This window comes from Pelodiscus sinensis, chromosome 13 (assembly GCF_052426305.1).
Source record: "Pelodiscus sinensis isolate ZL-2025 chromosome 13, ASM5242630v1, whole genome shotgun sequence".
NCBI lineage: Eukaryota > Metazoa > Chordata > Testudines > Trionychidae > Pelodiscus > Pelodiscus sinensis.
In genome coordinates, this window is record NC_143064.1 from 46,823,344 (window position 1) to 46,837,866 (window position 14,523).

Below are 14,523 nucleotides of genomic sequence, written 5' to 3' on the forward strand. Positions count from 1 at the left end.
TTAAAATCAGGGATGAGCAGCCAGATGCCTGTTGTCCCCCATCCAGGGGACAACACCCAGCCACAGCGCCAGCACTCGGCCGCGTTGCTTCCACGCCAGATCCCTGCTCGGCTCCTTCCCAAGCCCCCAGGTGCCAAGTCATTGCTGCAAAACATCCACTCCGGTCCCTACGGCCTGGGGCCAGCGCTCTGCTTGGCTCAGCGGCCAGTTCTGAACACAGCGTCTGCTTAAACCGCCCTGAAACCGGACACACGAGCCAGACAGCTGCAGCCCAAGCCGCTCCTGCTCCCGCTGAAACTCAGCTGGTCCAAGCTGCACACCGCGCTCTCCCCCCGCCCAGCTCAGTTGTGAGATCGGAGCCACCCACGCCAAGGCACCAGCTGCAGGAGGCCTGGCGTAAGCCGGTCAGCCCCCAGGATATGGGATTCACATCTCTCCTCCCGTGCAGCAGCAAGCACGCAAGAGCGTCTCTCAGGCGCATCGGTGCAAACTAGAGAAGTGATTACAGTAATTCCTCATTTACCACTATAGATGCATTTCTGAAAATGTTCGTGCTAAGTGAAAATGTGCTATGTGGGGTCACTTTTCCCATTAAAAATAAAGGAAAAGGTGGGGGTTGCATTTCAGGTGGGGGTGGCAAAGTCAATTTTGTGTTGGCGCTGGGTTGTCAACGTCAGCATTAGAGATCTAGCAACACAAGTCGCTGCAGTTTGTTAAAACACAAAGATAAACATGTGAGTGAGCAGAGGAGCACTGTGACCACGTATATTCAGCCGCTCATGCGTATTACCGCTGTTTTCACTAACTTACACCGCTGCGAGTAGTCTGCCACTTGATTATTTTCGTGTTATTTCGGGGATGGTCCTGTTAGTCAAAAAACATTCCCTAAAAATAAAATCGTGCTATTGCAAAAGCATGTTAAGTGGGCACGTGTTAAACGAGTAATTACTGTAGTCCTTTTATTCAGCACTGGGCAGGCCACATCTGGAGTACTGTGTCTAGTTCTAGGCTCCATTACAGGAAGGCCATGAATGCATTGGAGAGGGTCCAGTGGAGGGCAACAGAAGTGATGTGGTGACCGGAGCACATGACCTAGGAGGGGAGGCAGAGGGTTTTGGGTCTGTTTAGTCTGCAGAAGAGAAGAGTGAGGGGGGATTTGAGAGCAGCCTGCAACTCCCTGAAGGGGGTTCCAAAGAGGATGGAGAGAGGCTGTTCTCAGTGGAGGCAGAACGAGGAGCAAGTCTCAAGTTGCAGTGGGGGAGATCTAGGTTGGATATTAGGGAAAACTATTTCCTTAGGCAGCTGGGGAAGCAGTGGGCTGGGTTCCCTAGAGAGGGGGTGGAGCCTCTATCCCTAGAGGTGTAAGGCCTCGTGTGACAAAGCCCTGGCTGGGCTGATTTCGTTGGGGTTGCTCCTGCTTTGAGCGGCGGGCTGGAAGAGCCCTCGAGTGCAGCCCTAGGATTCGAGGGACTCTTCAGACAAGGCTTCTGCTCACAGGCAGTGGTTTGCCAGAGCCTGGCCAGGAACAATCGCCAGCAAGTGACGTCAGGTTGGGGTGGCCCCAGGACATGGTTTGAACCTCCCTCTCCCATGTGCACACCCTGGATAGAAACCAGAACAGTGTGAGGTCATTCGATTTTCTGGGGGTGGGGGGGGGGTGGAAGTGTATGTGTGGAAGCCCTGGCTGGAACAGCCCCATTTGGGCTTCCAGCACTGCCCTGAGCCCCACCCCACTCTGATCCAGCCTACAGATCTGGGAGAACATCGAAAAACAAAAATTCAGCTGCAATTACGCCACAGCCCTCTCCACTATCATGAGGAATCCAAGGATTGGAGGAGGCCCTCCCTGCTTATGAACCACACCCACCGAAGGCCTTTCCAGGCCTCCTTGCTGCTCGGCTACCTCAGTCTGCAGGCTGTGATATTTCACTGGGTGACCCACATAAAACAGCTCTGAGACTCCAGGAACAGGAAAGACCCAGGGGCAGCGTTCACAGAGCAAATCCACGCTGAGCAAAGACTCCGCAGAACCCTTTTATTCATAAAATCCAGGCACGTCTGTATAAAACTTTAGAATCCTCCTTATCTTACAATATTTACAACTGGATATAAGCATCCAGGGCAGACGCACGGAGAGTCTGCTCTGAAGCCATCTGCTGGGGACTGCTGAGAACGTGAGAACCCTTGTCTGTTTATGTACGCCAGTGGTTTTCCAATCCCCCCCACATTTGCAGACCCCAAAAAACCTCCAATAGTGGGGTGATGTCTGCTGGGAGCTTAGGAGTAGCCCATGGACCTACAGGTCCATGAATCCCCAGTTGAAAAACCAACTGACAATAACGAATCTTTAGCTGGTGGTACTTTGGCATACTCCAGAGAAGTCAATGGAGATATTCAGCTGCCAGATGCTGATGTATCTGGCTTGGAGCCATTAAGGGCATTGATTTATTCCACACCCTCCCTTGGTCAATATGGATCAATACGAAAGCAGGCATCCTCAGCGGCAAAGCTGTGGCCCAAAGCAGCTCTGGAGGTTTGCCCAGTCCCATTCCACCTTCTCATGAAGTTCGAGAGTTGACATGGGCCTCTCCACTCTAAAGCTAGTCGGTAGCAATCACCCGCAAGCCTGGCCCATCTTAAAACCGTTATGGAAGGAGCCCGGAGCAGGAGCGGACACGGAGGCAGCTTTGAAGTGGAGATGCCACAGTTGCTGTGGGTGGGATTTACCAGCGGAGCTACCCAAGCAGCGCCCGGCCGTGTTGAAGTAGAGCCAAGCCACTGTCCACAGGCCCAGGAACGACTGGGAATTCCTCAGGGAAAGGCCCTGCCGGAGCTGTGAAATGAGGAGGACTCGGCCGGCTTTCCTCCTCCTCACAGGTAGGCCTCTGCTCTCCATGGTGGCCTACCTGGAATTCTGCTTGGAGCCAAGAGGTGTCCCCAGAACCAGGGATGTAAAATCCTGTTCAATCAATTAACCCGGCGGCAGGAAGGGAGCTGCGCCAGCCCCTGCCGATTACCTGTAACTGGTAAGAGTGATGCTTACGGGTTAACCATGCACATCCAGGTTCAGAAGCCTAAGCCCCGCCCGCCCCCTCCCATTCCAGCCCCTCCCCTCTGAGATGGGGAGACTCAATCTCTGGGGAAGATGAGGGGGTGCTCTGGATGACAGCTGGAGAAGTTTTGCCTTTGTGGGTCGCAGTCCCCCAAATGCAGAAGGCCAGCGCCTAAGTGAACTGGAGCGCTCGGATGCATCAGTATTTGCAGATTGTTCAACTCCAGACTCCAAGCGCCTGAGAACCCTGGCTGGTCTCCTGCCTCCTTTGAGCGTCCCTCTTCAGTTACTTTGCAGACGGGAGGTGCTGGTCTAATCCTTGCCGCATGGGGGGTGGATTTGAGCCCCTGTTCTTCCGAAGAGCAGAGCGTGAAAGGGTGGGGTGGGAGAATGAGCAACATCTCAGATCTGCCAGGACCTCTTCTCAGAGCACCAGCCCAGAGACCCGGTCTCACATCTCTGCAGGGCAAAGAAGAATCGTGTTGTTAGGGGACCTGCCCAGCACACGTGCGAACAGCCAGACTTGGGCAAAACACACACACACACACACACACACACACACACACACACACACACACACACACACACACACACACACACACACACACACACACACACACACACACACGTTTGGACTCTAATTGTGCCTCAGTTTCCCCAAGTGAGAGGTGCCAAGAGTGAGCCTTTGCAAAGTGAGGGGATATGCCTGGGGGGGGGGCGGGGCAGCAGCCTTTTCTTTTTTGCTGCTGCTCTCCCCAAAGAGAGAGGCTGCGTGTGGCAACTCTGGACGTGTTCCCCAGAAGCGGGTCTGAGGCTGTGGTCAGTCTCCATGCACGTGCAGGGCTGGAAAGGGCAAGAGTTTCCCCTGGATGAAACTGAAGCTCGAAATCCCCTCCCACCTGCATATGTAGCCTCCACCCACCCCCGGGTGTTCTCAGCAGGAGCAACACGGCAGGCAGGGAGACGCAGGGAAAAATCTTTCCTGGGCATGGCAAGAGGCCAGGGCGGGTAGCGGCCCCGTTCCAGTTGCTCTCTGAGCGCCGGCTACCGCCAGCCAGGCCTGCTTGCCGGACACTCGCTGGTTTGGCGTCTATTGCGTCAGCTGCTTGAGTGAGGGGAAATCGAGCTGGGCCCGCTCTGGGGGATTTCCTGCCAGCAAAGCCGGAGCCCAATGGAATCAGGAAGTGCTGTCACTTCCCCTGCCTTCTCCAAAGCTGTAGAGTTCGTCACCTGTGAGCCCCCCCCAGCCTTTCGCCCACGTGTCAGGCCCCCAGCAGCGGCGGGTATCCGAGGCAGGGGGAGGTGTTGCCTACCCAAACTGCCAGGTGCGACCCCGCCCACACGCTGCCCCCGGGCTACAGCCACACTGAGGCTGGGGCCACATGCCGCCCACCCGCCCTGTGCTTGGGGAGGGGGCTGGAGCCCTGGCCGTGCAGTGGGAGGGGTAGCTTGCAGGGGGGGGAGGGAGGGGGGAAGAGGGGGCAGGGAGAGGGAACAGAAGCCCCGCCCCTGCGGGTGGAGGCTTGAGGCAGGGCCTTGGGTGAAAGAGGCAAGGTTGGGGGTTACCTCCCCCAGTCCTAGGTTTACCCATTGCCTATGCCCCCCCAGCCACCTCCCTCTAGGCAGGGAGGCACCATCATTCCCACACACCAGAGGGGAACACATGTGGGGTGGGGGGGACATTCACACAAAGCCCCCAGCAACATGGTGGAAGAGACTAGACGAGAACCCGGGGATATCCTGCCTCCAATGGGGCCCGGATTTCACCTGGGATCTCCAGATTCCACTGGCGTGTCCAACAAGCCCAGGGGAGTTAGATGCCCAGGCTTGATCCATAGGAGCTAAATAGTGCCCTATGGGATTTGGGCACCTAAGCAGCCATTACAAATCCCACCCGGAGACAGTATATTACATTGCCAGCCAGGGCTGCCTTGGGCCAGACTAACCCAGGATACACGGACACCTGGACACTGCACTCGGGCCCAGGCTGGACAGCCCTGCCTGTGGGTTCCCAGGCTGTCCGGTCCAGTTCCTGACCTAGGAGGAGTGGGGCATGGCTCTCAGAGGACAGGCAGGGCTCCTGCACGGGATGGCGGTGAGGAGCAAGGGGAGAGGCAGGGTCAGACCCGGTCATGCCTAGGGACGATTGTCAGCTGCTGCAGTTCAGGGAGCCGCGCTTGTGGCCCCCGGGAGAGGCTCTGGCTTGCCGTGGTCCCGGAAACGTGGCAGAGACCACGGCTCCATACGTACCCTCCAGCACTTTATCCAGATCGGCAATGAAATCCTCCAGCTCCTGCGTGTCCCCGAGCTTAGCTACAGAGACAAAGAGCCGTGGTCAGAGACTCGGCCTGCTACACCCGGCCCAGAGCAGGCTACAAGAGGGCTTCCCCCTCGGCGTCTGCCCATGGCTGCTCCAGCCGTGCACCATCGGACTTGTCTTCGGCTGGGTCTGCACTAGGAGCTGGGGTGGGACTCCCCTGCTGGCGGACACGTACTGGTGCTGCCTCTATGCAGCCACGACTGGGTAGGCCCGGTAGCCAGGGCCACTGCTGCAGAGGTAGCTGAGCCGTGCCTGGTCCATACCCACCGTTTTAAGGTGGGTTAAGTGTGTCCCGGAGCCAGGACTCACACCCCTGGCTCGCAGGGCAGCCAGAGCCTTCCTGAGAAAGCTCCGACATGGAGACCAACAATGGCTCTGCCCGGCATTAGGGCCCGCGGCCTCGGGAATGCCCAACACCCCGGCGTGGAGACATGACAGGAAGGGGCGCGTACGGTCAGCTCATCCCCTCAGCCCTGCCGGAGCAGCCACACAAGCACTTGGGAAGCGCCGAGTCCTGCCCTGCTCTGAGGCCAGCATCTGGGCAAGGGGGCGTTTCTTGGTCCTGGCTAGGGATGGAAGAGCCAGAGGAGCAAGGGTTCCCACGGCCTTCCCCACAGGACCGCATCAAACACTTAAGCCACAGTCCCTTCCCCGTGGGGCAGACGTGCATGGGGACCCCCCCCCCCATCTCGGAATCCTTGTCTCAGTTCTATAGGGGACACTGGCAGTCACCCCAGAACCACCATCAGCCTTTATCCCCATGAGTTCAGACACTGCCCCAACCACCCGGCTGCTGAGGTTTAGGGGGTACAAGGGGACTGTGGCCTGACGTTAAGCCAAGGAAAATTCAGGCTGGCGATTAGGAAAACTGACAGCTGGAAGGCCAGGGGTCTGTCAGGCGGATCCCACACAGTACCCCTTGGGGAGGGCTTTTGGATGGCGCTCGGCCAGGTCTCACCTTTGGCGCAAGCGGCGCCGGCTGACACGTTGAGATCTTCCTCGCTGGAGTTTAAACTGCTCCGGGGAGACGTGCTGGTACCTGCGGAGAGGCCAGGATCCGTCACGGCACCGAGGCACCAACTAGCCCCAGGTGCATTATAAAGGTGCCCGGGGGGACAGGGGCTGACATGGTGCATCTACCAGGGCTCCCTCATTGGACTGGAGGGTCCCGCTACCTGGGCATGCTGGGAGGCCCGGCTGGGAGAGGGAGCCAGGGTCCCACTAGCTGGGCATGCTGGGAGGCCCAGCTGGGAGAGGGGGCCAGGGTCCCACTAGCTGAGCATGCTGGGAGGCCCAGCTGGGAGAGGGGGCCAGGGTCCCACTAGCTGGGCATGCTGGAAGGCCCAGCTGGGAGAAGGAGCCAGGGTCCCACTAGCTGAGCATGCTGGGAGGCCCGGCTGGGAGAGGGAGCCAGGGTCCCACTAGCTGAGCACGCTGGAAGGCCCGGCTGGGAGAAGGAGCCAGGGACCCACTAGCTGAGCACACTGGAAGGCCCGGCTGGGAGAAGGAGCCATGTACCTGCCCAAGGGAGGCCAAATTCAGGCTAACGGGCTGCCCCACATTCTGGGAGTGGGGGTGGAATGCAGGATCCTGGAAGATCAGGGAGCTGATCACAGGCGCACGGGCCAGAGAAAGCTCAGAGACCAAGAGCCAAGCTCTCCTCATTCCTTCCAATGGGGCTCCCCTAGGGACGCAACACCACTCCCCCGGGAACAGCAGGGCTCGTTTTGTTCTGCAGACACAACCCCCTCGACTCACTTTCTATCTCCTCAATGCCGCTGTCGTAGACGCTGGGGAGCATCCTTCTCTTCAGCTCCTCCAGGTGCTGCTCATACTGACAGACCTCGCCCTTGTCGAAGTCCTCGATCACCTCGTCAAACTCCCTCAGGAGGTCGCTGAGGTCGTCCGCCAGCCCTGAAGAGGCAACAGACAGCCCAGGAGTCAATCGGAGGCAACAGACACGGTCTGACACACAGAACCCTGGAGTGCTTCTCCGTGGGGTGGGGTGTGAGAACACCCAAATCAGACGGGAAGAGGGGTAAAGGAGCAAAGAGGGTTGCTGGGAAACCACATGATGTGGGGAGAAGACAAACAGCAGGGAAGTTGTCCTGGGAGGCAGGGGCTGCATGGGAGAAGGCTCTCGCACCAGCAGTGGCCAGATTTTGGGGGAGAACCAGAAATTCAAAGCACCGAGGGGAGCGGACGGACAAGAGGCCCAAGGTCAGGGATGTTACTCCACTGTAGAGTGATCAGAGTCAGGAGCTAGGTCTGAGTCAGGGGGGTAGGACTAGAAAAGCAACTTTGAAGGCATCAGTAGAATAGAAGAGTGTTCCTGTAGGACGGCCACGCTTAGCTGCGTCCGTAATGGAACACAGGAGCCGCTGCATTTATCCACCCCTGGTATCTCCCTCCTCACCCCCTACGTACACCCCAGCAGCCAACGCATTGTGTTCTCCCCATCGTGGGCTAGTGGGTCAGATACTCATCCACTCCTTGCTCTCAGGGATCCCGGTGATTGGCTGGTCAGGACACGTTGGCCAGTCAATCACTATGCAGCCACTCGCTTGAAGGCGTGTGTCCTGAGGACACAAGGGCTCCACCTCCAGAATGATTCGTATGGTGCGGATGCCCCGGTGCAGCACAGAGGGTCTGGCCCAGAGACCAGGCCCAGTTCTGAGCTCGCATGTGGCTTTCCCCCAGCAGTTTCAGTAGTGACTCCCCGTGGACGCCGAGGCGAGATGGGAACGGGTCCATGCCAGTTCATCGGATTCCTTTGAATGGTGCAGGGGGCAGGGCTGGTGGAATCAAGGGATGTAACTCTGTGGAGGAAGCGTTGCTAGGACTTTGCAAGGGCCCTGTATTTATTCCCCAGGAGCCAAGTGAGTTTCCAGGACCAAGTCTCACACGCCCCCCCCGACCAAGGAATAGAACTACGCTTGGCAGAGTCTCCGCTAGCATTGGACGCCCTTGCTGTAGCGCTACGTGGCGGGACGGTAGCGCTGCCCGTTCTGGAGGGGGAAACAGCGGGGCAGAGCAGCCGCGGGGCAGAGCAGATGTGCTGCAGGGTGGTCTGAGCAGACCCCCGGCCACCAGTTTCGGCAACAGGCCAGCCCATGCTTCCCCAGCCCCTCGGATCGTCAGCCTCGCGCCACCCGCCTGCAGGGGCACCAGGTCTCTGGCGAAGGGGGGGCTGTGGGAGAGCCAGCAGTGCTGCTCCTTAGCTGGCTAGGAGGCTGCTGCAAGGTACTTCCCCCCGAGGAGCGAGCAGGTTGCTTCTGCAGCACCACCAGCAAGAAGGGGCCCAAAGAACCTGGGAGCACGTCACCGCTGCCGCCATGGGCTTCAATGGAAGCAGACGCTTCGGTGCTTGGCGGTTTGCAGCCGCGCTGTGATTGAGGATGTGACTGGCTGTGCCAATGGGCCAGAGTCCTCCCGGGGGTAACTCCACCGCCTTCAGGAGAGCTCCCGCAGGGAGCCACCTAGCCCTTCCCCCACCCCACGCAGCTGCCTGGGGAAACTTCCACCCCGAGGTGGCTGGGGAATAAAAGCAGCAACTTCACAGATTCGCGGAAAGTGCAGCTCCCCCGCAGAAAGGCAAGCGAGGCCCCCTTCAGCGCACTGACAAGCCACCACTCCCCACCAAGTCAGGGCCAGGTTCTGCTCTCCTGGAGGGTGGGGTCGGTCTCGCCAGCTGTCTAGGCATGGAGACAGGCCCACCCCATAGCACCTGGCTGGCTCACAAACAGAGCTGCTGGAAACCTGGGTAGCTGATCGCCCGATGGATCTGTTCTCACAACACCGCCCAGGACAGCATGGACACACCCAAGTTACAGAAGGAGAAACAAGGCCCAGAGAGACCATGTGACATCTCAGAGGCCCCACGAGAGGCTGGTGGGAGAGAGTCTGGAATACAACTGTGGTCTCCAAAATCCCAATTCAGTGCCTTGATCAAAGCCACCTTTTCTCTAGAATTAGCCTCTTCTGGAGGGAAAGGATGAGGCTAATCCTAGAGAAGAGTGTAGTGTTCTTTGGACCACACCCGCACCACTCTGAAAATCAGATCTTAAGCTTCAAAGAGTTGGCAAGATAAACATTAGCGCTGTGATCTCCAAAAGACCATTGAAAGCTCTGTCTGTTTACCTTGCGCCCTCCACAGCACACAATAGAACGTGTTTATGGGGCCCAAAGGCTATGACGCAAGCCGACTGGAGCAAGGAAAAGCTTGTCAGAGTCGGGAGGAGACAATGTCTGGAACGTGCTGTCCTGTGGGACTTGGAGACCCCCTGCAATACTCTGGGGATTCAAGCAAGGTCAAGATGGAAAGCCATCTGCTCCTTTAAAGGCAGCCGCCTTGCTGCCAGTTTCAAGTTCAATAATCGCACCAAGCGCCTATTGTTTGCACTCATTTCCTCTGAGGTTTTCATGAGACTAAAAAAAAAAAAAAAATCATAAAAATGATTGTTCTGAAGAGAGACCTGACACGGGCTTTGGGATCCACCAACTAAGCGCGGTTTTCATCAGTGCTGGTTTATTTCCACATTTCTTACTCTGATTTAACTTAGCTGGGGTCTGGCCCTGACTTTGTGAATTCAGGGGTGTTTGTGTAGAGTAGCACTTTCAGAGGACAGTGCTCACCCACAAATAACAGCTCTCAGAAACAATGCACAGTCCTGTGGTACCCTAGAGACTGACACATATGGGGTGATGAGCTTTCATGGGTCAAACCCACTTCATCATCCGATGAAAGCTCATGAGCGAATACATGTCTCTAAAGTACTACTTGTTATTTTTAACATTGCAGTCTTAACCTGGCTCCCCCGGTGTAGCTTTCAGAAAGATCTAAGAATTCTCGTTTCCTCCCATTGCGTTTGCTGCTCACAATTAAAGCCACATGCAAACACAAGTGCAGACAAGATAATCAACAGAATGTCACAAGGCTAGACTTCTGTGTGGGTGTGAACAGGCACGTGCGGGGGTGCGTGCATGAGTAACAGATCATGGTTACTCTCCCTGTCCCATTTTAAGAATGAGTGTAACGGCCCACAGGTTATCTGCAGATGGCAGGAAACATACATAATGCGGCTTCTCTAGACCAGCAACTGTTTTTAGTTACAGCGCATAGCTAGTGGAGGTAGAACTGTGCTGCAAAAGCATGTTCCGAGTGAGGGATCCTGGCTCCGAGAGCCCCTGGTAAATAGCTTGCCTTGCGGTTCGTACCACAGCTTGGAGGGGGAAAACATTAGAACATTTCTCTAATCTTCAGTCAAGCAGGCTCCCTTTCTCCCTTCCATAGTACAACATGGATTGACTCTTCTGGGCAGAAATGCTATGCAGATATGCTTTGTGGGCAGAAAGCTGCACAGGAGAAGTTGCTGCTTGGGATAGTTGATGGTTAGCAAACCGTACACAGGAGTGAGAGCCCAGGGCGGGGTTTTCCCCACAGCCTTGCAAGGAGACAGGGTTAAAACTGGAGGCTGCTCGTGAAAGAGGAGCTATGGGTTTGTGGTTCAATGCTGCAGCTGCTTCTTTTACACAATTTAAGTATGGAAACTGACCAGCCCCAAATGGTCAGCTCCCCACAGTATACCATTGAGTGAAAAAAAATAAAGTGAGGTGGGTTGAGGGATGGGGGGTTTTAGCCAAACCTGGCTGTGCACGGATACGGCTCCCTGCATGCATGGGCACAAATCACCAAGAGCAACTACCCATCCTTTAGCATTCCCCAGAAGAAGTAGAAAGTCAGTGCAATGAACTCCAGATCAGGCCCCAAAATTCTAGCCCAAAACAGTAAAAATAGTTCCACACAGACACTGGCTCTTAAGAAACATGAAGCGACAGGGAGCAAGATCCAGAAAACAACTCACCCTAACTTCATGGAACAGCGTAACGGGTTGGATAAAGCTCTCTGGGCTTTGGAGTTGTTGATTTTATTTATTTATTCCAATTGCACAAGGAGAAATGTTACTTGAAGTCAGTTATTTAAAAGTGAATCTTTAATAATTATGAAGAGTTGCTGGTATTTTTAAACATCATGAAAGCAGGATGCAATTCTCAACATTTTGGAATGGGTGGTTCCAGATCAGTTTTACAAACCAGGGAGATTTTTATTATTGATTAAGCTTTTTTGAGGGGGGGTAAGGAGGTATTCACACAGGTATAGTTTCTAGAAAAGCGCTCTCTCTTCAAAACAAACCAGTAGATTAGGACTTTTGGGAACATGTCTATTTCTTTTCTTTCAAAAATTGGGCTAAGTACAGGCTCGTTTGTTTTCTGGGGCTGCGAGACACAGGAAGGACACTCCTGCCAGACCATAAAGATCAGAGGGATGTTTTTAGTTGCTGCTATGATGATTTATGTTAATTATAGAGGAGAGTCTATTTGTGTCACTTTATTTTTAAAATATGTCAAGGATTACTTGAGGCATTCCTTTTTCATTGACGGGGTACCCAAGCAAAGGAAAGACACATGCAATATGTATATCTAAGATAAGCACCTTTCCCTCTAATATTAGGAGATGAAAGAGCTGGTTTAAAAACAAAGCAGCAGCTTTCCAGCTTTTTCCTCTGATCAGGTTTTAGGCGAAGAGCAAATAAACACTACAGACTGGATTTGTATTAAGAGGGGATAGAAATAATTATGATATTAATTGTTTTCTTAAACATTTTTGGTTATTTTGCACCATTTAGGATGATAATAGAAATGTAGCCGTGTTAGTCTGGTGTAGCTGAAGCAAAATACAGGACTATGTAGCACTTTAAAGACTAACAAGATGGTTTATTAGATGATGAGCTTTCGTGGAGTGGGTCTGGCCCACAAAAGCTCATCATCTAATAAACCATCTTGTTAGTCTTTAAAGTGCTACATAGTCCTGTATTTTGCATTTAGGATGATGCACTATTGCGATTTAAAAAACAAACAAACACTCTATGGCAACAAATTATACTGAATAGAGAAAAGTTTTGCAAGCGAGGGTGAGGAAAGGTCTTTTAAAAATACAGACACACTGAATAATTATTTCTCCCCCTTAAGAAAATCAGAGGTAAGGATACAGCTAATTCGTACTATAGCATTCAAACCCATGCACAAACCTCTTCGAGTTGAGCCCTTTTAAAGAGTTGGGATCTCTAAGGGGACATGGCAGGTTACACATACAAAAGCGCTAAGAGGTTTGTCACAAAACAGCCAGAACAGGTCAGTAGAAGTTTTCAAATGTATTAATGAATAGAAGCCTATTAGCATTTCTGTGATCTGTAATAACAGTAGAAAGGGAGGAAGTCAATACAGAAGGAGGAAGCACCAACCTGCATTGTTCGCGTTCTCTGAGGCCATGATGATCGGCTGAAAAAAGGCTCGTCTCTTCTGGAGGTGCAAACAGACGCTCACAATATGAAACCGACTAAATTGGTTCTAAGAGCGCTCTTGACAGGCGCGCCAAGTTTTATGCGTTCGGCCACGCCCCCTCCTTCGCTCTAGGCCAATCAGAGAGGCCGCTCACGGGGGCCCGCCTAGCAGCCTGTCAAGAAGCGGCAGCCGAAAGGGGGTTTCCTGTGAATGGGATGGAACGTTCGTACCGGAAAGAATGTTGTGTGTCCGGCTGAAAATAGACACACGCCGCCTCGAGCGATTGCTCGGGGACCTGCAGACGGGGCCAGCGCAGGCCACAAGGGGGCTTCTAGGCCGGAGGCTCATGAGTATTTAACTTGGGTGTTTCTGGAGGAATTTGTGGAAGAAAGTAGAATCCTGGAGGGTGGGGTGCGTGACAGAAAGGGTGACAAACTCGATAGTACAGGCGGTGAGGGTGTTTGCGGAGAGGAAGGGTATCGCACTGGGAGAATAAACCCCTAGCAGAGGGGAGCAATGACTAAATCCCTGCATGCAGGGGTGGGGAACCTTTTTACAGTCAGGGGCCCCTCCCCCACAGAAAAATCGCAAATAAAAAGTAAAACCCAAACCAAACCAGTCCCCAGTTCCCAAGTGAGAAGCAAAAAAAGCCTGGGGCAAGGGGGCTTTACAGTATTACACAAGGAAAGCACCCCAATGTGTTACAGAATCTAGGGGCAGCCCCATAACTGCACATCCTGGTAGCTGTTGAGAGCCCTTGTACACGGGGTGAAAAGTTCGGGGGCAGAAATGATTGAGCACTATTCAGAGAGAGTATGGGGGGGGGGGGACTCCACCAAGTAGCTAAAATCAGCCTTTTCTAGTTCCTTCCTCAGTCCCAGGACTGCCATAAACAGTATCAGACACAAACCAAAAAGCAGAACACCCTACTAAAGATCTGAGTTTAGCGCACGCGCTTTGTTAGGTGTCATGTTTCCCGTAAATCTTATTTTTACCAGTAAATCCCAAATTAGTTGGGCTGAGAACACTGGCTTCTTTCTATGATTGTGGCTTGAGGGTGTTAATCTACAATTAAGATGCAGACGGGAGTATTTAGGATAAATGCATAATCTGATTACATGAGCTGTGACTACCCCTAGCACAGTGCTACGTATTTCCTCTAATTAAACCAAACTCCAAAATTCAGGACAAGGATGGGGGTGGTGCAAAGAAAAACAAAACACCCAGTTCCTAACTGGACACGTGTCATGAATGTTACTGAGGACGAAAGGCCTGGCTTGGTCTGGCAAAAAGGCCGCCTGTGTTTTAAACCTGTGTCTCTCACATTTGGGGTGCCTTGATTTTAAGGGTCCCCAGTCTCAACACCACAAATGAGTCTGATTTTCAGAAGATGAGTGCCCAGCACTGTGAAAATCTGCCTTTTTAAAGGCTCTCCAATTGGGCACCCAAAACTCACTAGCTACTTTTGAAAATATGGGCCCCGGTTTGTATTTAGCAAAGACCAGAAAGTCTGAAACCTGCACACAATGGGTTGGTCTACATGGGGAGAGCTACTGGGAAATAAGAAAGGGTGTGAATACAAAGAGCAAAAACTTCCCCACCCTAGCCAGTCCAGGCTACTTCCCTGTGTAGACAAGCCCTTAGCATAAATGATGGGAAGTGTCCTTAAATCAACTCCGCTCATCAATCTTGTGCCCACTCAGAGTTCTATGCATGTGCACGTGATTGCCACACAGATCTGCATTCCGGATCGAGGTCTCAACCTACGGGTGCTGAGTGTGAGACCTCCACACCTCCGGTTCTCGGCACA

General features: G+C 53.7%; 1 protein-coding gene across 1 annotated transcript; it reads right to left on the reverse strand.

Moving 5' to 3' along the window:
- Positions 1-2,021: 2,021 nt before the first annotated feature.
- On the reverse strand, positions 2,022-12,831 carry LOC102449434 (regulator of cell cycle RGCC-like). Its single transcript, XM_006118103.5, has 5 exons — positions 12,674-12,831; positions 7,131-7,286; positions 6,331-6,411; positions 5,303-5,365; positions 2,022-3,511 (listed from the first exon to the last, which is right to left on the reverse strand). Exons 1-5 carry the CDS (start codon positions 12,699-12,701, stop codon positions 3,504-3,506), a joined length of 336 nt encoding a protein of 111 aa, XP_006118165.1. The 5' UTR covers positions 12,702-12,831; the 3' UTR covers positions 2,022-3,503.
- Between the last annotated feature and the right edge of the window lie 1,692 nt (positions 12,832-14,523).

Coding starts and splice junctions, on each gene's coding strand:
- LOC102449434 (XM_006118103.5), bottom strand. CDS start 12,701: ATGGCCTCAGAGAACGCGAACAATGCAG. Junction 6,412..7,130: donor CGGCATTGAGGAGATAGAAA/GTGAGTCGAGGG, acceptor GCCTCTCCGCAG/GTACCAGCACGTCTCCCCGG. Junction 5,366..6,330: donor CGGCGCCGCTTGCGCCAAAG/GTGAGACCTGGC, acceptor TTGTCTCTGTAG/CTAAGCTCGGGGACACGCAG.